At 23.6% G+C, this 22465-nt stretch overlaps 1 protein-coding gene across 4 annotated transcripts in view; it reads right to left on the bottom strand.

Annotated features, from left to right (window-relative positions):
- LOC112682232 (probable E3 ubiquitin-protein ligase HERC1) overlaps positions 1 to 22465 on the bottom strand; it is a 37613-nt gene continuing 15148 nt past the window's right edge. For 2 of the 4 annotated variants that reach the window (XM_025552758.1, XM_025552757.1), the window contains exons 22-63: positions 20761 to 20884; positions 19831 to 19929; positions 19345 to 19742; positions 19132 to 19272; positions 18804 to 19050; positions 18578 to 18704; positions 18355 to 18513; positions 17385 to 17520; positions 17059 to 17266; positions 16844 to 16993; positions 15569 to 15891; positions 15385 to 15505; positions 15156 to 15328; positions 13534 to 13785; positions 13159 to 13360; positions 12849 to 13083; positions 12671 to 12792; positions 12352 to 12606; positions 12031 to 12214; positions 11858 to 11959; positions 11087 to 11673; positions 10454 to 10565; positions 10265 to 10398; positions 9548 to 9714; positions 9251 to 9444; positions 8972 to 9187; positions 7749 to 7873; positions 7513 to 7681; positions 7089 to 7411; positions 6134 to 6437; positions 5948 to 6064; positions 5691 to 5867; positions 4974 to 5623; positions 4310 to 4468; positions 4065 to 4253; positions 3787 to 4005; positions 3456 to 3716; positions 1638 to 1845; positions 1336 to 1529; positions 982 to 1268; positions 764 to 917; positions 1 to 334 (exon numbers count right to left, since the gene is read on the bottom strand). In XM_025552758.1, the coding sequence (XP_025408543.1) occupies positions 119 to 334; positions 764 to 917; positions 982 to 1268; positions 1336 to 1529; positions 1638 to 1845; positions 3456 to 3716; positions 3787 to 4005; positions 4065 to 4253; positions 4310 to 4468; positions 4974 to 5623; positions 5691 to 5867; positions 5948 to 6064; positions 6134 to 6437; positions 7089 to 7411; positions 7513 to 7681; positions 7749 to 7873; positions 8972 to 9187; positions 9251 to 9444; positions 9548 to 9714; positions 10265 to 10398; positions 10454 to 10565; positions 11087 to 11673; positions 11858 to 11959; positions 12031 to 12214; positions 12352 to 12606; positions 12671 to 12792; positions 12849 to 13083; positions 13159 to 13360; positions 13534 to 13785; positions 15156 to 15328; positions 15385 to 15505; positions 15569 to 15891; positions 16844 to 16993; positions 17059 to 17266; positions 17385 to 17520; positions 18355 to 18513; positions 18578 to 18704; positions 18804 to 19050; positions 19132 to 19272; positions 19345 to 19742; positions 19831 to 19929; positions 20761 to 20884 (8920 nt within the window). In that variant the 3' untranslated portion in view covers positions 1 to 118. The remainder of the gene's footprint in view (positions 335 to 763; positions 918 to 981; positions 1269 to 1335; positions 1530 to 1637; positions 1846 to 3455; positions 3717 to 3786; positions 4006 to 4064; positions 4254 to 4309; positions 4469 to 4973; positions 5624 to 5690; positions 5868 to 5947; positions 6065 to 6133; positions 6438 to 7088; positions 7412 to 7512; positions 7682 to 7748; positions 7874 to 8971; positions 9188 to 9250; positions 9445 to 9547; positions 9715 to 10264; positions 10399 to 10453; positions 10566 to 11086; positions 11674 to 11857; positions 11960 to 12030; positions 12215 to 12351; positions 12607 to 12670; positions 12793 to 12848; positions 13084 to 13158; positions 13361 to 13533; positions 13786 to 15155; positions 15329 to 15384; positions 15506 to 15568; positions 15892 to 16843; positions 16994 to 17058; positions 17267 to 17384; positions 17521 to 18354; positions 18514 to 18577; positions 18705 to 18803; positions 19051 to 19131; positions 19273 to 19344; positions 19743 to 19830; positions 19930 to 20760; positions 20885 to 22465) is intronic. The other 2 variants (XM_025552760.1, XM_025552759.1) reach the window with 2 other exon arrangements.

Below are 22465 nucleotides of genomic sequence, written 5' to 3' on the forward strand. Positions count from 1 at the left end.
TATATTTTAATGTTGAATGAGTAAGTATTACCGTAGATAATTTATATCATATATATATAATGATTATAAAGATGAAATTACTATACAAATGGATTATCTGATAATTTTTTAAAGCTAATTAACTTTCTATCATCATATCCAAATCATCGTCAGAATCAACATCAGTATTTCTAAATAACATATAATTATCCATGTCTATAGTGCGGCAATTGTTAATAGCATACTTGAGCTTTTCTTCAAATACTGCACGGCTACTGTAATCGGTCAATCGTAGTTGGAAAAAGCATGTTTGAGCTGTGGGTAAACCATCAATTTTATCTTCAACTTTAATTATCTAAAAATAATTTGAAAAGAATTAATAAATATATACATAGAAAATATAAGTAAATAAAAAAGAGAACATAAATAAATATTAAGGTATGTTATTATTAGGCAAAATTCACAACCAATTTTTTTGGATGTTTGAATATAACTAAAATGTACATACTATTCAGCTAGACTTGATAACAATTTTTTTTATTTTTAAATTAAAAACTAACAACTATACTTAGGTAATTTGTAAAAAAAATATAATTTCTATAAACATTTCAATTTAGTAAATTTAACTAAAATAATTTTTGTATTTATTTAGAATCAACAAATTCTTAGTAAAAATATAATTTTTTACATATGAAATAAAATGTTATATTTAGAACTAACATGACTATTAAGAAATTAGAGCAAACTTAAATCTATTTGTATAATTTTAATAATTTTTATTTACTTGGAAATGTTGAGAAAAATCTGATAAGTTTGATGGAAGACGAGATCGACCGCATACAAATCGCAAAAACAACACTTTTTCAGAATCTGAGAAGTCATTTAAAATATCCCACAACCATTGAACAACTTGAGAATTTTCATCCATTTCTCTATACCTGTAATATAATGTAGGGTATAATAGTAAATTAACAGATTAAAGTGTTCATTAAGCAAAATTACCTAACAATGGTTTTCAATACTGGTATAGAAATATTGGGCAGTCCACAAATCATACGTTCAAGATTTTCAGCAGTTTGAAATGTGAGTAATGGTAAAGGTACTATTGCAGCCAGACCTCTTCGCACAGCTAGTATTTGATCATCCATTTCATGAAATCTTTGTTTTAATGCTAACTCGCAAAATTTCAATCTATTGGAATAAGTTACTGATACATAATGACCATTTGGAACTAAAGGTACAGTATTATCCATCCAATCTGTACCAGTCATATATAAAAACGGTATAGCCTTTAACAAAATAAATTCTTAATGAATAATAGATAAAATAACATAATGTTACTTTTTTATAATTTACCTCTTCAAAATTGTCTTCAGTTACTCCAGTTTGATGTATATTTTGTATACTTATCAAATTTTGTGCATAATATATATCATTTTCTTCTAGATCAGATAAATTCAATGATTCCCCAATTATCATTTTCCATATTAATGGAGACAATGGAAGAGCTAATGGTTTCTTAGTTCTTATTGCAACACCAAAAAGTATTCCTAGTGTAAGAAAAAAATAATTATTAATATAATAGTAATATTAATTTTAATAGTATTAATATGAATTTGAGTAATTTAAATATTTAATTAAATATATTGTATACATACCAAGAAATTGAAACAATAGGAGTTGTTTATTACGTTTCATTTTAGAGTTAAATAAATATCGATCTTGATTATAACCAGTTTCATTTCGTCCATTTGGAGTTAAGACTAGTAATTTTACCGTTTGGCTTTGAAGTTCTTCCATCATTTGAGCAATAGTGTCATCAAATACACCTCCAGCATCATCAGCTCCTTCGCCAACTAATTTCACCTGAAGTAATTTAATTAAGTAATGATATTTGTGAATAACAAAAAATTAATTAAAAAAACCTAATTTAGTTTAATGTTTAATTCTAATGCCTGTAACTATTAAAATTAATAAGTCATTATTATCATGAATAAAATTATGATAAAACCTGAACACCAATTTTTAAACCATGCAAGTATATTATTATAATTTTAATTTGATTTAAATTTGGTTTTACAAATACATACATATTCAACAACAGCCAATATGCATAGATATTATTTTATTATAACTTAAAATTTAAAATATTATTTACATATATAATTTTTTCAAATACAATTAATGTAATCAATAAAAAAATTAAAAATTAGGTACACAACTATTTTAAGAAGTCAGTGATTTTTAGCTGTTTTGATTTATCATTTAATAACATATTTTATATGAGTTTTAATGAATTAAAATTTTGATTCAAGTCAATATTATTTAGTAATGAAAAACAAACAATATTTTCTACTGGTTAATAAGCTTCGTCTGCAGAGGATCATTTGTGAAAACAATAATATGCAGTCGTTATACACGATTGAAATATGTGTTGCGACCAGATTTATAGGTCGTATTAGCCGATATTATGGGTACGTCTAAAGTCGTTATAACTAGTTGTTTTGTATGTATAAATAAACGGAATTTTGCCGGGACTTAGAAATTAACGTCGTTAAATCCCATATGTCATTATGACTGGCGTCGTTATAGATGGTACCGACTGTACTTCAATTTAATTAAACAAATTAATTTAAAGGAAAGGCGACTTTGTAAGAAAATCAAATTTCTGGTTACTAGATATATTTTAAACAATAAGACAGTAAAAAATGACCTTACACAATTTTAAAGAAGTTGGTAATTTGCAAACATACTTCTATGTACCTAAATTAAAATAAATAAATAAATAATAAATAAATATTGTTAGTTTTTCATTACTAAATAATATTGACTTGAATCAAAATTTTAATTCATTAAAACTCATATAAAATATGTTATTAAATGATAAATCAAAACAGCTAAAAATCACTGACTTCTTAAAATAGTTGTGTACCTAATTTTTAATTTTTTTATTGATTACATTAATTGTATTTGAAAAAATTATATATGTAAATAATATTTTAAATTTTAAGTTATAATAAAATAATATGTATGCATATTGGCTGTTATTGAATATGTATGTATTTGTAAATTAAATATCTAAATTTGTTAATAAAGTTTTTTTGTTTTGTTACCTATTTTATAGTAGTATGAATATAATTTAATAATTATTATTATTTAGTATCTCAATATCAACATCCTTAGATATAAATTCTTATAAACCTTTATATGTACTGGTAACAAGTAGATACAACAGATGGACATAATGGGATTATAAGATATCCTAAACTCAGGTTTAAAAATCTGAAATGTACTGTTTTTAACCAAAAATTATATTAAACCTAATCTTATTTGTCTTATCTTATTTATCTAACCTTATTTGTATCATTTTATATTTTTATTAATTAATTTGTGATGAATTTGCAATAATAAATTTTAAAAAAATGTGTACATACCAAGTAATTAATGTAATAAAAAAATATTTAGAATTGTATTACCTTCCAAGCTCTAGATGGAAGTCTAAGTAGTTCTGCATTAATTTTTACTATTTGTTTGGCCACTTGTTCAAATATACACAAATTTGTGCCATTACTACTTAATCTTTTGACAATTATTTGAGGTCCATAGTTTTGACCTTGATTCATTGTACGACTAATAACTTTCATCAAAGGTAATTTAATGACTTTATTTGTATATAAATATTTAAGCCTTTTATCTGCTAACCAATGCCAACGTTTGATGTTACTCCAATCAAATTTCTACATTAAAAGTCATATTTAATTTATTAATTACTATTTATTAATAATAATTTCAAATGGAAATACTCACAAACATGTTAAACGGAATCATTTGCCAACATGTATATAAGATATTTGAGAATTGTTGTAGACACTTCATTCTAACTGCAATTGACGCAATTTTATACTGTTGTAAATATCCATACTGATAAGGAATAGTTGTAGGTAGATCATTATGAGAAATATTTGTGGAATCCCTTGAAAATGGTTCAGCTGTCCAAGCAGCACAATGAGTACGACTAGTTGCAATCTGAAATTAAACAATAAATATTAATTATTAATCAACCAAAATAAACAAATATAATTTACTTGTTTTATATTTTTGTCTGACAAATTTGGAATTATTTTAGGTTTTGGAACAGGTACATTATGGCCAAATCCAAGAATACCTTCACTGTTATTACCCCATGCCCATACATCACCTCGAGAAGTTAAGACCAATACATGGTCTGGACCTGTAGCTACATCAATTACAGTTTGGTCAAGGAATTCATTTATCTGTAAACACAACAATTAATAACAATACAAAAATCAGTGAAATATAGTTTATTTACTTTTTCAGGATATAATCTTTCAGATGATAAAACATCTGATGAATCTTGTAAATTGTCTAATCCACATGAATAAAGTTCACCATCTTCTGAGAGGAACATAGTAAACCCATTTCCACAGTATGCTTTTTTAATATTTTTCCCAGTTAGTGTAATAATAGGCTAACAACAAATTTTATAACAACTTTTATACAATAATAAAACATTATAACATAAATCGTACTATTGTATTTAAAATTATAGATGGGTAATACTCTATTTAATTCTTTGAGACTTTCAAAACTTATGTCTATTAAGTTTTCTTAAATTATTTTTGTTATAAAATATGTATAAATTTACAAAATTTCAATAAAAAATAAAATAAAATAAAATAAATAAAAAAATATATAAGTAAAAACAAATAAACCTTTAACCACCAATTAAAATATTATATATTATTGTGATAAACATAGTACAGAATGATATATTTAAATTAAAAATGATTTTTATATATATACAATTAAAATTATTTTTTAAATTTATTTGTTGAAATAATGAATTAGTATTTAAGAAAATTATTATTGATACTGAATTTAACAATTTATAAAGTATTAAAGAAAAATAAAAACTTAAGTACCAAAATAAAAAATGTTGGTACAGCAAATTTCAATTTATTATGAATACTTACTTGAGGAATATAGCTATCTTGTTTGCTACCAATCCCTAATTTACCGCCTCCTCCTTCTCCAAATGCCCAAACAACGTTTTCTCCAACACATACTGTATGATTTTGTCCACAAGCAATATGTTTTACATTTAAGAAGCCTTTATGAATTATTTTAGTAGGACGTTTTTTGTTTGTGTGACCACCTAACCCTAATTTTCCATGTTCAGCACTTCCAAATACATAAACTTCACCATCTTGAGATAATACAGCACTATGTTTATGTCCACAAGCAACTTGAATAACTACTACATCATATAGAGATTCAATTAACTTTGGTTTTCTCTGGCGTTCATTGTTACCATGTCCTAGTTTTCCAAAATCGCCATCTCCCCATGAAAATACTTCTCCAGTTTCAGTTAAAGCCAGACTATGTCCATCAGAACCAATAGATGTAGCTACTTGAGTAATAACAAATCCTTGTAAAGCAGATATCATTGTAAGATTATGTAGACTATCGGAATGCCCATGACCTAGACGACCATAATTGCCTTCACCACATGATAAAACTGTTCCTTGACTAGTCAAAACAAATGTACAGTTTTGTCCACAAACAATACGTTGAGCAATTTTAAAGTTAGGAATTTTTACAGGAGACCATATACACGAAACAGCTAAAAGTTAATAAATATATACATACATTTTTTTATAATTAAAGCTAAACATAATCATCACACATACCAGTATCACCTAACTGTCCGTTCCGACCATTACCCCAAAGGTATGCATCACATTTTGTATATGGTTGCCAGTCATGGGGAGTTGTATTAAACCATTGAACAATTTGTTGATCAGCTTCTATAGTCCAATTATTATTGTTGATAGCTTCTTTCCACAAATAATGATCAGCATTTTCTTCTAAATTATTTTTAATATAAACAAATATTTTAGTTATAATTCCAAGAAGTTAAAAATATATACAATTTTAAATGCTTTACCACTTAAACCAGACGAAAAGTAACTTAAAAAACTATCAGGGAAATTCTTTCTGGTTAGCAATGCTTTAGCTGTATTCAAAACTGTTATTAATCTTTGTAACCACTGCCATTCTTCATCTATTTTAAAAATAATTATAAATCACCATAATATTTTAATACACAAAATATAAAACAGTAAAAACATACAAAATTCAATACTATGGCTGGAATTTGGAGGTACAAATGGAAAACAAAAAGTTTGATCTGGCCATATTTCAAGTGCAATACCAATGAGTCCTTTTAAATAATCACTATACAAAAGATGATCACCCATTAACACTTTATGTTTTTCATGATTCACTTGCAGCTGCAGCAATTCAGGTAACAAATAAATAAATTGACAAAAATATTGAACTTTATGAAGTCCACAGCGATGCAAAGCACTTCGAGCATTTGATTGAAACCGATTATGCATAAGATTATCAGCACTAAATTGTATAACTGTAACATCCTGAAATTTATATTATATAATTATATGTTAACTGTAATAAAGAGTAAAAAAAGTTTGATTAAATATTATATGAATTGTAATTTCTCCAAAAAATGTGTGAACATTAAAAATATGATTTATAATTATATTAATACAAAAATACAGAAAGAAATCTTACAATATGAAACATAATTGCAGAATTTATAACGAATTGGGATGAACTAATATATATTTTGATATTTTGTACAGAAAACACTATATTTTGAAATAACTGAAATAAGATAGAAATATATTTTGCTTGCTTTTACAATATCACAGTACTATATTTTAGAGGCTATCAAAATTCATATAGAATAGCTACAACCTACATAAAAAAAAGAAAAATCAAATCTCGAGTTTGATTTATTAATTTCTTTAAATTTTATATACCTGTATATTAGTTCTGTACATTGAACTATTCAACATTGTTTGTTAATTTTTTTCTTTAATAATACATTTTTAAATTTAAATTAATAAATTTACTAAATACATTTAATAAACTTCCCAAAGAAAAAAGTTCCAGGGACCCAAATAAGTTTAGTGATCATATCATCCTTATAATTGGAACAACATTTTTTTTAAAAAATTACATTTCTTTCAATTATGTTTATAAGTATGAACAGTTTTAATTACCTTAGAACGAGAAAAACAAACAGCAAGTCCAAGTTTATCCTCCATCCAGCATAAATCATCCACACCACCAGGACCAGTATGTGTATTTAATAAGCTACCATCAAACAATGACCAAATATTGACAACACCACTTGTTCCCCTACTACAACTTGTAGCAAGTACTAAACCACTACTATGGATACTCATTGAAGTCACAGAATTAAACAAATGTCCTTGAAATGAATAAAGAACTTTAGGTTTAAATTTAGAAAATGGAGTAGGTATTAACCAAACACTGATAGATCCAATCACAGTACCCACACAAAGTACTAATCCTTTATTACCTAAATATTTAAAAATTTAAATTTAGCTTCATAGTTACAACAATCAAATACAAAGAAAATGTAAGTTAACATAAATAATAAATTATATATTTATGACTTACCCACAATAGGAGACCAAACCACACAACTAGGCTCACTAAAATGATCTAGTTCGTGAAATATTTCCCAATGATTTTGTTTTTTAACCCAAAGCCTTACCATTTTGTCTTCTACATTACTTACAGATAATATATTAAAAGCTTTAGACCATTGCAGGGTTGATATAGGACTCTAAAAAAATAATTTTATTAATCATTAACATAATTTAAGTTTTTTTTTAATACTAATAATTATTTACTTGACAAATTGTTAATGATTCAGGTTCAGTTATTGTTTGAATTTTACCAATTGTAATAGCTCCAGATGAAAATGCTATAGCAAATGGAGCTAAATCATCATGCCACGCTATATGAGAAACTGGTACTGTGAATATAAAAAACAATAAAATAAATTACAATTTCAAATTATTCAGAAATTTAAAAATACTAATAATATATTTTTTGAAAAGTTTCTCATACATATGCTATTATTTATTAATGAAAATAAATTGAACTCGATTTAAAAAAACAATTTAATGAGCGTATAAATATTAAATGTTGACAAAATCACAAAAATTTACTATATATTTAAAGGTAAAAATTCATAAAACTTCAAGGTTTGAATATTGAATACAAGATCTTTCATACTATCACTTTACAATTTTAGAAATATTTTAATAAAATTGATGTTGTTAAATTATGGTACTGGTAATGTTCTATTTAGTTAAATTTTAGATGCCTTTTTCTACAAAAATTAGTACATTTAAAGTTCAACATATCTTATTAAAAATATTCAACTACTACATCAATCATCTTTAGAAATATTAAGTGATCCACCAGAACTCTTTCATTAAAAATCATTTTCCGAGACCAATGGTATATTAGTTAAATGTTTAAAACACCAATACAGCAATATTATTCACCTGTCCCTATATCTCACCCAACTGGAAGTCTCACCTGACCTAAGATTTTTGCACTTTTTCTTTATTAAATATTTTATATATATATATTGAGAAATATTTAATAATACTTTATTATTTTAAGGTTTAGTTATAATTAATCACAAAATGTAGTATTTACTAAACCAACCAATCTACAATAACTCAAATAAAATTATTGTAATTTAATTTTCTAAACTCATAAAATTGTTTGGTTCCTTTAGCAGAAGGGAAATATATCAATACTTAGTACTTTGTTTAAATAACTTTTATTTCTTTTGCAATTCAAATTTGAGTTTTTATATGACGAATATTAATTAAGCAAAATTTTGAATCCAATAAAATGTAGATTCTACATTATTTCATTAAATGTTTAAATATTATAAATATTTATAGACAAATTGAAAATGTCTACTATTAGTAAATAACATATGTATTTTATAAGTTTTACAATTATACTAAAATAAATAATTTATATTTAATTATAATTTTCAATTATTTTTTAATATATTTATTTAAGTATATTTATGCATAAGCAAACAAACCTCCAAGACAGCAAAAATCACTAAGTTTTTCATAAGTTATTTTAACAAGTGAATCAATATGAGCCATGTTAACAGAACCATCAACACCTCCAACTAATAAGTACTGAGGAAGAAAATCATGAGAATTTTTTATTGATGCACCAGACCAGGCTAGGGTTGTTATCCAAGCATCTTGAGTATGTGTGTATAAATATGTTTCATCTTCTTTAAAAACATCTATACATAAATTATGTAATACTAAAATAAATGAAATAATTTAATAAAAATAAAAACACTAACGTCTTTGAATTGTGTAAATATTAAGGGTTCCTTCCATAGACGCAGCAATACATAATCCAGATGGTGACCATGATAGTTTTGATATTAATTCACCATTTAAATCATTGCCATATACTTGAGGTGATTTAAAAAACATTAATAATGTCTCTAAACCAAGTTCATTATTCCATAACCTCATTGTTCCATCAAATCCACTAGAGAATAATTTTTATTAAAATTGGTTTTTAATTATAATTAATAAATAATATTAAACATTAAAATAAATGAATAATATATTGTTATTAAAATATAACTTACGAAGTTGCAAGTGATTTTACTTTTGGCTGCCAAACAACATGATTGATACGGTTCTCATGCCCTTCTAACTTTACTATAGGACATCTTTTTAATACACCAGGAAAATCTGATTCATTAGGTAAAATTATTTGCTTTTTATGTAAAGACTTATTTACTAATATATTTACCTGGAAAACCAAATTTAATATTTTAATAAAATGGTTATTAGTAAACATTAAAAATTTATAATTTTATTTTTTTATTTTAGTGTAAAACAAACAATATTTTACATTTTATATAGCCAACTAAAATATTGAATTGGCTGAGCATGAAAAAATGTATTTACTATTTATATTTATTATTTTATCTCATTCAAATGTACATATCAATTATAATTTAACTAACTACCCTAATTACCTGTATAAAATATTTCATACATATACATATTATAATTACATTTTAATAAAGTATTTGTACATCAATAAGAAATAATAAAATATTTTGGTTATTTACCAATTTTCATCATGTTATGAAATATTGAAATAATATTGAATACTATTTATATTATTACTTATATTACTTATAGTTACTTTTATTTTTATAACATTTTTTTCTAATAACAGCACAATTATCACACTGTATAAAGTAATACAGAAACATAGAGTAGTCTTAAAATATTTTTCTCTAGAGATTTTTAAAATACTAAAATTATGCTGGTCAAAAATCAGATAAACTTACTAATTGTTTACAGGCCCAATGTTTAATTTCATTACCAACAACATGTGATAATAAACAAGCAGATAATGCATTAATAAGCATTTTAACAGAAGGTTCATTATCATATTCATTTGGATTAATAATTCCACATACACCTAAAAATAATTTTTAATAATTACTTGAAATTAATAAAACAATTTTACAGCTTACTGTTTTTGGACAATACATCCAGTCTTTTTATAAATTCATTTACAATTAATTTAATAACTTTTAAATTATGTCGCATATATATATGCCCTTCGACTGCCATGGTATAAATGTCCTTGAAAATACATTTTTATTTAATTATTAAACATATTTTATTTTATAATACAATATATTACAAAATAACAAATTGAAGGTTAGTAAAGATATTTGATTTATTTAACTTATCAAAATGGTTTAATATTAGATTCTTTATAAATTAGGGAATGCTATAAGTTTTTTTATTCTAATGCAGGGTAGTGCTCTAGATATTTTAATAAAGAAAAAATAATTTATTTAGATAGCATTCGAGAAAAATGCATTAATTAAAAATATAAATTAGAAAAAAAAAACACAAAAGCTATAACATATTCAAAAATATATATTTGAGTTTTATGTAATCAATATTTTTAAAATATTGATATTGATATTAAAAATCAAATAAGCCTTAATACAAAGTAGTGCAGCTCTCACGATTTATTTAAACTAAATAATAATATTAATATATTATCAAAATGTTTTTTATATGACAGTTGAAATTATTTTTAAATAAAAATTATTTCAATTATTATTCAAGTAAAATATTTTATATATGCTTACTCGAGAAGGTATAGCTATGGCTAGTTTATACGCAGGTCGATAATGTTCAGCTAATGATACAATAGTCAATGATAATAATTCTAATACATTTTTTTCTATTATATTTGGCAAAACTTCACTTTCTTTGTATTCTCTATCAGTCCAAACATCCATAATAAGTATAAGTCTTGTAAAGTTGACTATTTTAGATACATCAATAATACCAAGCTTTTCTAGTTTCCATACAACTAAATCTTCGGACTCAAATGTCCAGTTCATAAGTGACATCAAAATATTAATAACAATATTTTTAGATGCCAAATATGATATTGTATAAAACATTCTATTAATAGCTTTTATTCGTTCTTCCGTAGTTGACATTAAAGTTGCTTCGAGGGGCAATGACTTAAACATAGGAGAATGCTGAAGTATATTAGAAGAATTGCCCTCAGTATTAGGAAGTGATGGAACAATCTCCATACCAAGTTTATCCATAGAATTATCTTCAACACAGTCAGATATAAATTTACAGGAGTCTAAATGTTCATTGATTGATTTCATATCAAATGGTCTATTGATATAATTATAATAATCCATTAATTTGGAAACTAAAATAAAAAACAATAATTATAATATATATTATAAATATATAAATGGATAGTAAAAAAAATAAATACTGTAATACATATTTAATGTTTCTAAAATTATTTATTTAGATATTTTTACCAATTTATTATTTTTTTTAAATCTTTTCCAAAGATTATACAACTTACTGAATAGCACAATACTAACCAAGAGTAGAATCTGATGTTAAGGATTTTCTCGGATTGATAATCTCAACATTACTTAATTTTTCAATTTTTTCTTGACATTTAACACAAGAAGCATCGTCAGCTATAATAAATACAAAAAATTAAGATATTTTCAAATATTTTAATGTATTAAAGTATTATACTAGTTTATACCACTTCTAAGTGCCGGTATGCTTTCTGATTCGGAATCAATTATATCAGTAGATGGTCGTAATTCAGTTACACTGAATCCTGAGTTTCGATTTATTGGTGGCAAAAATACACCATCAATACGAGTAGCAAAAGGATCGAGTACATTTGATTCTGATGTTGGAGAATGTATACGTGGAGGTGTTTCCTAAATAAAAAAATAGTTATGTAAATAAAATACATTTTTTTTTTTTTTTAAATAATTTAAGTTGAAAAATAAATTTTGAATTATAACTTAAAATATAGTAATCTTATTATGTAACAATTTAAGAAATATTTAAGTACCATTGGTGATTCTGGATGTTCTTCATCTGAATTTATTGTCTGCATAACTCGATTTACAGAATCTTCAGCTAATTCATTATTTGTTAACAAATTTGGGGCTCTATAAAATGTTTGTCCTGAAGTAAGCTGTTCTCTTAGACGTCTACTAGAAACTCTTAATCTTAGAGGATCTAAATCTAAAGGACTATCATCTAAAAGATGTTCAGGGCGAGATACTCCTCCATAATATGGATTTCTTATAACTGGAATTTGAGACTAGCAACAGAATAAATATACTCATTTAAAATTGATTAGAATTCATAGAAAAATTGTAACTTACTCTACTTTCTGTACTATTATCAGAGCTTTCAAAATTGGTTTCTTGTATACAAGGGTGTTCTATCATCCAAGTAGCTAAACTATTTATAGCTACATTTCGAGGCATTGTTTCCCAAGTGTTCCCTATAAACAAAATTAATTATTATCCAAATACACATTATATAATTTAAATTTAATACCTAAAGCAAGAATAGCTCTTTGAACTAGCCTCGCCGAAAATCCCATTTCAATAAGAGGAGTAGCTATTGAAGGAATTCGTTCATTATTTTCATTTCTAAGAAGCAAACTGTTTGTATGTTGTTCACTATAATTAGGACATACATAGATAGTATTTGATCGATGTAACATATTACGACGAGATCTTACAATCCTTCTAGGAGTATCATCAGTAGTTCTGGAAGTTTCTCCAGAAATCTTAAAAACAATTGTTATGATAAGTTAAATGTATAACATAAAGTAATATAAATAATTTTTTTCATATTTATTTACAGATTCTCTTCGTTTTACATTAGTACTTTCTTGAAAACTAATTAATGTTTTTAAACGATTTTGTAAATCTGGAATTCTATATTTTTTTTCAGCACATTCTTTGAGATAATTGTTATAAAGAATATTTAATATTCTTTCACAATCAATTATATCTGTTTCAATAACTAAATTCTTCGAACATAAACTTTTTTCAAAAGCACATCTATAACATTAAATATAAGCATAATTTTAAATATTAATCAACTTATTTATTTATGTATTTATTTATCAATGATGATATTAGTATTTTACTTCTATACTTTATATTTTATAATATAATTACAAAAATACTTTGACATATACAAAGTTTAATTACTGTTAAAATATTTTATTTACCTGAAAAGAAATATTAAAACTTCATTCATATTTTCATTTTCCTTTATGTTATCTCGTTTTTTTTTAGTATCATTGATTGCATTTTTATTAGCATCAGTTGGTTGCTTTGATTTTGGAGGAACTGAATTAACTATTATGTCGACACTCATAGAACTAGTCATAATAACTTCTAAACTTTTTAATGCACTTGCCTGTAAGGCACAAAGTTTAAATAGTTTGGCTTCGTTAGCTAAATCAAAACTAGATGTACCCCTACAAATTGCAATAGAAGTATTATTAAATCAATTAGTGAGAAATCAATCATGGACAACAGGTAAAATCTCCCTAAATTAAAAAAAAACATTCTGAATTTAATTAATATATCCTCAAAGGAGGATGAATTGCCCAAATTGTATGTATTGTGTTAATATATTAATACATTTTACCAATATCCAAAATATGTAAATACTTTAATAAATAAATATGTACATCTAAATATAAAATACTGTTATTGGTAGCCAATGAATATAACTTATCATTACAAGTTTGATTAATTTTATAGTAAAATTAACAAAAACATTTATAATTTTTATCTTTAAAGATTATTATTTTTGTATGCTTTTTAAATGTTCAAAAAGGTTTACTTTAGCCATTATGTTATTTCTAATAACTAAAACTCGGAAATTTACGATCTAAACAACTATAGAAAATTTCTTTGAAAATTGCAAGACGACTTAAAAACAAAAAAATAATAGTTTAAAAGACCTAGAAAACAGTTTAAAAGAAGAAATAATGATCTAAATATAATTTATACATTTGAATAATGCAAAAAATTACTATTTATATTTTTTAATTTTATTAAAAATATAAATAATAAAATAACTTTATAAAATTAAAAACTTTTTTGTGTATAAAATAATACTATAGGTAAATGAAAATATAAATGATATATATTTTTTTACCAATTAACTATGTTTACAACATTTGCATCAGATACTAAATTACTGAATTAGATTGAATTAGCACAATGGTATAATAAATCCTCAAAGGAGGAAATACAAACCAACCGATTCTTATAAAAATAAATAATTTAATTTATCTTAAATACAGGAAGAATTTAGTTATTTTAGTCACGATTTTATTTACCTGATAATGAATTTTTAATTTGAAACTAGTTGTATATTACTAATATAATAATACTCCAGACTGAGCATTTATTTATTTCTATATTTATCTTAATAAGCTAAGATTAAAACAATAATATGTTTTCGGGTTATTCTTAAATAAAAATAAGATTTAAAAATGTTAGTCTTATCAATTTATAAATTATAACTTTTAATATTTAAATAAAAATAGTAAGATAAAAATAAATAAAATAACTTGAAAGAAAAAAAAATGGTAAAAAGGTTGTGAATTCTCTTTGAAAAGAAATATTATTTAAAAGCAGAAACCAGTATCAGATATGAAATTAATAATTTAATAATGATTGAAATGGTAGGAGGAGAACAAGAGTTGAGACGGACTACATCAGGAGAAGTTAAGTCTTGGGAAAATATATTTTTAATTAAACAAATATTGTTCTATGAGGTAAAAAAAAAAAATTCTAGGGAGATTTTTTTTTAATACTTTTCATTAATATATACTTGGTTGGGATGTTAGTTCCTAAATCTTGAGTTTTACTTGAAGATGGGTCATTTTTTATTTTATCCATGATATTCATAACCATTTGATTATAAAACATGTCCATTGATTTAGTAGCTTTATCTTCATGAAAATTATCTGAAGTTTTAGTTTGTGTATTGTTTGGAAACACCAACTAAAATTGAAGTTAATATTATTAATATGAACTGAAACATTATTAAAAATAAGTACTTCATTTGTGATTCCACTTAATCGTCCAATTGAATATAGTAATAATGCTGGAATATATTCCAATCGAGTTGGATTAAATTTTATATTATTACATGGCAATAATGATTTAAACAATACATCACTAACAAAAAAAAAAAAAAATTAATAATTAAAAAAAAAATAATTTAAAAATAAAATTTACAACCTGACAGTATCATTTTTGTCTTCCCTCATCACTTTTGTTGATGTAAATCCTTTTTTTAAAGTTCCCATTATAGTACCAAATGATTTTTGATCCACATCATAACATCTTCCATCTACTCTCAGACCTCTATCAAGGCCACCGATTACTGCTAATGTAGGCCACACTTTTTCACATAGAATATTCACATCAATCTCTCCAATGTTTTCACAAATTGGTTCTTTTTGTACAGACTTAGATATCTCTTCTAATATTATTGTTTTAAAACATACTTCAGGAAGAACGCTTTTCAAAAATGAAAGTTGTTCTAGAAGACACTCATTTACCTATTAATTTATAAAAATCTTTATATATATTTAAATCAATAACACTTAAAATAAAATCAACCACTATGCTAAGTACATTACATAATGGTTCAATAAATTAGGAAAAATACAAAACTATATTGGTTTCTACCTAAGACAGTTTTTGAGCTGTTTCTTAAAAGAATACTAGCATTAACTCCTCACTTTTTTTTTTTTTTGTAAATTTTCATACATATTACAATATAATCCATAACAGTAAGAGATTTTAAAACAAATTATTCAAAATTAACTAAATTCTTATGGTTAAATGATAAAGAATAATTTATATTTTATTAAATGATAGAAAGGTACTTTAAATACATGGAAACTAAATTAATAAATATTAGTTTTTAGTGAACATAACATTTAAATATAGTATTAAAATTCTTAAAAATAAAACTGAATAAGTTTTATGTTATATAAAAGTATTTAAATAATCTTAATAGAAATGGGTGTTTAAATGCATAAATAACTTTCCTATTCCAATAAAAATAAATATTATTTATATGATGCAATATAGATGTTATACTAATTATATCAGGGGAGCATAGTATAATGTAAACAAATTAATTGTAATAAACAAGGAATAAATACAAAGGAAAAATTCTCTAGGAAAAATTCTTAAATTAATAAGTTAATATACTTTATACAAGCACTTCACAATACGAATAAATTGTTTTTACACAATGTACAATGTAAAAATAGATGATTTTTCGTCTTTTTAGAAAGTAAGGTTTTTTATCAAATATCTATAGTCTATATTTTGTAAAATTATTTTAAACCTATTTAAGAACTTACGAATACAATATATTCTAGCTAAATATCTATTAATGCTAGAAATTGTATAATACATTTTGAGATAATCAGCAAATATTTTAAATGTACAGTATTTAAAATAAACTATTAATATAAATTTATAAAAATTAATAATTACCTCATTTAACCACAGATCAGAGTTGTGCAAAATTCTAATTATTTTTATATAATTTTCATTAATACATGCAAACATGGGTGCTAAATAAGGTTCTCCAGCAAAAAGTTCAGTGTTTTTATTTCGCTCAGCTCTATAATCACTTATTTTAATCTAAAATATACAAAAAAAATCAGAATAACATATTTAGATGAATGAATAAAAGATGTTATTTTTACTTTTTGTCCAGCAGCTGTACTATAACATAACACACAAGGATAAAGTTTAGTTTTGGTATCTATATTATGAAATGCAACAATAGGATAATCATTATTTTTAGCAAAACTAAGTGTTCTTGATCCAGTATCAAATATTGCAGTAATATAATCCCCTTGAGTAAATGTTTTAAGTGCAAGAGGTTTCTGACCTCCATTATATAAAACACCACTAAAAAAAAAAAAAAAAAAAAAAAGTACATAGATTAGCTTGTATAAATATAATTTATTTATGTAAAATCTAAAATTAAATAAACAGTTAATTTAGTAAAATAGAACTATGTACATACTTATAAGCTCTGTAAAGCCACATGTCAGCAGTTGTCCTATAGTTTAGGTCTTTAATGGGATATTTTGATATACCAATACATGAACCTTCATTGCCTTGATGTTCTTTTAAAATGAAAAACTTCCATTGATATACACCTAAATAAAATTTTTAATAATTTCATGTTATCTAAGAAACTCATTCTTCAAATAAAAGTAGAAATAGTTTTGTAACTTAACATTTATTGTAAATTTATAAGCTATAGTAAAAGTATTTCAAGTAAAACTTATAAATTTAAAAAATATTCTTCAAGTGATATTTTTTTACTCTTTAAATTTCAAATTGTATAAGAAAATTCCTATCTTGAAAATTAAAAAACTAAATAGCATAAAAAATATATTATTTTAATTTATTTTTTAAGATTTATGTCATCATTATGAACTTTCTTACAACCAAGAAAAAGTACCATATTTTCATATTTGATATAAAGATACAATGATGATACTAGTTAAGCAAAAAACTTGACTAAAAAAAAATATTTCTTTAAACCCAAATGATACTATCGAGGTCAGTATTTCTTGTACTTATAAAATATAATACTAACCAAACTTGACTTAATTTATAACTAAATGCAAGTGCAATATGCATTGTAAATTTCTGAAAAATACTTTCAATATAGTTTTATGTAATCTATATTATTATTCATTGACAGTAAACTTAAGAAAAAAATAATCTTGACAAGTAAGATAAAATTTGTAAAAATAAAATAAATCCATTTATAGATTTCCAAAGTAATTATATCTATTATATAATTTCATAATTGGTATGGTATGTATATAAATTATCAGTAGAATTATAAACTGTTTTTATCAAACTTATTACAATACAAAATTAATTATTTCTTAATGAAAATATATTTTACGGCTATAACTGAGTACAGTACAATATATGATGCTCTAAGTAAGAAATATACATATTTATTTTTAATTTACCACTTTCAAAGGGAGTATATCCAAGTGCGTAAGCTCTACCACCATGAGTGTGAATAACAGTATGATCTTTTTCAATAATACAATTAGAGCTTTTTTCTTCGTGGAATGAAAATGGCAATTCACCAATATCAATATTAGTACGATTACTATCATTCGGATCTGAAAAATAAATATACAATGGATTTTTCAACAATATAGTAACCCAAAAATATATTCCATTTACCATTTAAGTATATTTTATCCATTTGTTTATCTAAATCTTCTTGTTTTAAATATGCAGTCATATTTTCAACTTGTTGTGGAATTAACCACATATTAGCAGCAAGTTGTTCCAATAAAGTCTTCACAATCTAAAAAAGTATTTAAAAGATTTCAATAGGTTTTAAATTATTTAAATAATTTCTAAATCATAATAATGAAATTATAAAGACTAAGAGCACAATACTTACTTTTTTGCGACCACTACTAGATAATTTTAAATGAGGTAATATTTGACGCAATAGCCTCAAAATTAATAGTTTACAACGAAAATGTTCAGCTAAGAGTATGGTCTTAGAACATTGAGCTAAACGTAAAAGAGTTTCAGTCCATTGGATAGAACTAATACACAAAGGGGAAAATGATGTACATTGCAGAACAAAAGATAATAAATCACAAATATAACTCTGTACTGGATATGAATCTTGAGAATTTACCCTAAAAGTAATAATAATTTATAATTAATAACTATAAAAGTAAAATAGGATGTATGTTTTAAAAATATTGTTTCAACTTTACCCTTCAGGTAAAATATTATTAGAAGTTTCAGAAAAAGTTTGTTCCATTATTGAACATTGTGTTGAATTCATTAATATATCTAAAAGATTGTGTATGTTCATAAAAACTGCTCTTATACTTTCAAAACTAGAATATGGATTACTATAATATAAAAATATATAATTATGATTACAGGTATTTATACAAATAAAAATAATTAATTTAATAACATACCACCCGGAGACTCCTAGAATATAGAGAATATTACTAGTCATTTTTACTATGACTAATGAATATCGATCAGTAGACATAAATGGAACATGAAGTTTACATGTGTTAACTAGCATTTCAGGTAAGTTATTTGATAGTAAATACTCAAAATCTGATAAAGTAAAATGCATGTTGAGTAAAGAAAGTATAGATATTTGAATGGAAAATAATTCTGATGTTGCAATATTCATTCTTAAATATATTTCAAAATGTTTGTATATATTAAGAACAGCACTTTGAATTTGCCTTTTAATTGATCTTGGAACTGTATTAATTGCTGAATAATAGTGATCAATAGTATGATGTTCGATAATTTGAGATTGGTATAATCCCAAAAGGCCACAGATAAATGCTTCAAATACCTATAATAGATTAATACATAAAAACAAATCATTTTACTTTGAAAATATTTATAAATAATAGTTTAATAATATATTTTGATATATTTACCTTACACATATGATTTAATGAAATATGATTAGATGAATCTTGAACAAAATCAATAATTTTCAACATTTTTGTAATACGATTAAAAGCTGCTAAACGGTCCTATGGATGATTATAATATATAATCAAAAAATATAACATAATAAATATATAAACAGAAGAACTAAAACTATTCGTTTTAAAGGTGAGTTAAGAGATTTTGAGAATTAAAAAAAAAAATAATGTCAACTCCAAATCAACTTAAAAATTAATATCATTGCTGATAATAATGCAAGACATACATTAGTAATTTATAAATTAAAATCTTAAATATGTTGTTTATTTATCATTATAGATACAAATTGTACTAATTCAATTTGTTATTTAAATTTAATGTTAAATAATTATGATGAGTAACTTTTAATAAATTTTATCATTAAAGATACTAGGTATCAATGTAGAATAGAAATGTGTTTTAGCACAAAAAAAAAATCATAAATAGTAATAAACAGTCCAGAACTAGAATCATATAAATTGTTATTTCTCTTTTTTGCTATTTTACATTTTGATTCTAGTTGCAATGCACAAGCACCTATTAAATAATTAATGAAATTCAAGAAAAATGAATTTTTTCTTGTTCACTAAATGTACTATAATATGTACACCATTCATTAAACATCATATTAGCATCAGGCTTAAAATACTTTTCTACTATTAAAATGATAGTCAATGTTCGGGTTTTGTAACTAGAAAACATTTGGCTAGGTAAATGAAAAAAATTTAAATATTAAATATTTTGTAAACAATTTTTATGAATTTTAATGAAAAAATAAAATACATTAGTACAATTTTTAAAAATATTTTTTTTTTACACTTCAGTTTTCTTTAAAATAATAGTGGCTTAAAAATAAATATATTAATAATATTCAAGAAACATAAAATAATTGTACATACATGTGCTCTAATTTCTTCAACTTCTGATGCTTGTATTAATGCATAAGGATTGGTTGCTTGTTTAGAATCTAATACAAATTCTAAAACTGATTCTAATACTGATTTATTAGCTGGAGTTAAATCACTAGAGAAAAATAAAATGTTATCAAAATTTTAAAATAAAATAAAACATATTTTATTCAAAAAAAAATTAATTATATGATTCAGATAAAAAAATTAAAGGTAAGCAAGTTCAAAAGATATTTTATCAATAATTGGTATCTTTAGTTTAAAAAATATAATTTAACGTAAACACTAAAAATAAATTTATAAGTTAGTAAAAAAATGTATCATATATATCAGGGATGGCAAATCCATGGAACGCCAACATTTTTACCATTATATATCATATAATATATAATATTATAGGATCTATAATATAATATAAATAATTAACAAAGCAATATTATCATTATTATTATTATTATGTACCTAAACTAACCTTTTTATACTAATACATTAATTATACAATCTAATTATAATATAACAAAATATAATATTTTTAATATTTTTTTCGTGGCACGCTCTATAAAAAAAAAAAAGGTAATTTCGGGCTCGCAGTGTAAAAACGGTTTGCCATCCCTGGTATATAAATTATATTATATATAAATAAATAAAAAATATGAAATATAAGTATTTCATTGTTAGTTTTAAAATAGTTTTTAATATTGTCATTTATTTTGTTCTAAGTAAAATTACTATTATTTATTATCAATTCATAGCTAAACTAATAAGTTCTAAAAAGTGAAAAATTGTTATTATTTATATTCCTTTATACTATACAAAATCACGAAAATCGATAATTTTTCTAGTAAAAAATGCATACCATTTTCTAATTTTTAAACTCAAAGTTTAAAAATTATATACAATATCTTTCATATGGAATTCTTTGTAATCACAATAAAAAAAAAATAAATAAATAAATAAATGTTGGACAGTCATAAAAATGATTAAAACAATGTAAAATATTTTATTAAATTTTGATTAGTTATGAAAGTTATTTTGTTAAAGACATAGTTTCAAATTAAGTTAATGAAACTGCACAAAAGTTTAAAAGCACTTAGAATTTTAGTTGTCCATTTTTTTTATTTTTTGCAAAAATTACTTATAACTACATTACTTTTAATTATTAATTATTATTAAGAAATTTGGTTTTTCTACTATATCAACCTTCCTTAGAAACATAAATTGATCCACCTAAATGGTGTATGAATGGTACATTTATTTCAAGTTTAAAAGATTATATAGCAATGTCATTCACACATCTAAACCTTACTAAGTCATGGAGTCTCAACCTACCTAGGAGTTTTGATAATTTTTCTATTTTAGCTAATGTTTTGTTAATTATTTCTTATAGCAAGATCGTATTTGAGGGGGGAGGGCAAAGGGGACATTCACCTTCCCATGGCTCGTATTTTTTTTGAATATAATAGATTAATTTATTTAAAAAATGTAATGAATAAATAATTAAGAATATAAATTACTAGTCTATCATTATAATATCATAATAAATACAATATGTCAATTTGATCACGAGTATCAATTTTTGTTTATCTTCATATATCATAACATTTTTGTTTGTGAAACGAATAGTGGTATTATCTTCGACAGATATTGCTACGGTTATAGACATTTACAACCATAACCGAGGTATTTATCAGATAAT

The sequence above is a fragment of the Sipha flava genome, unplaced genomic scaffold, assembly GCF_003268045.1.
Source record: "Sipha flava isolate LNK unplaced genomic scaffold, YSA_version1 200_pilon_pilon, whole genome shotgun sequence".
NCBI lineage: Eukaryota > Metazoa > Arthropoda > Insecta > Hemiptera > Aphididae > Sipha > Sipha flava.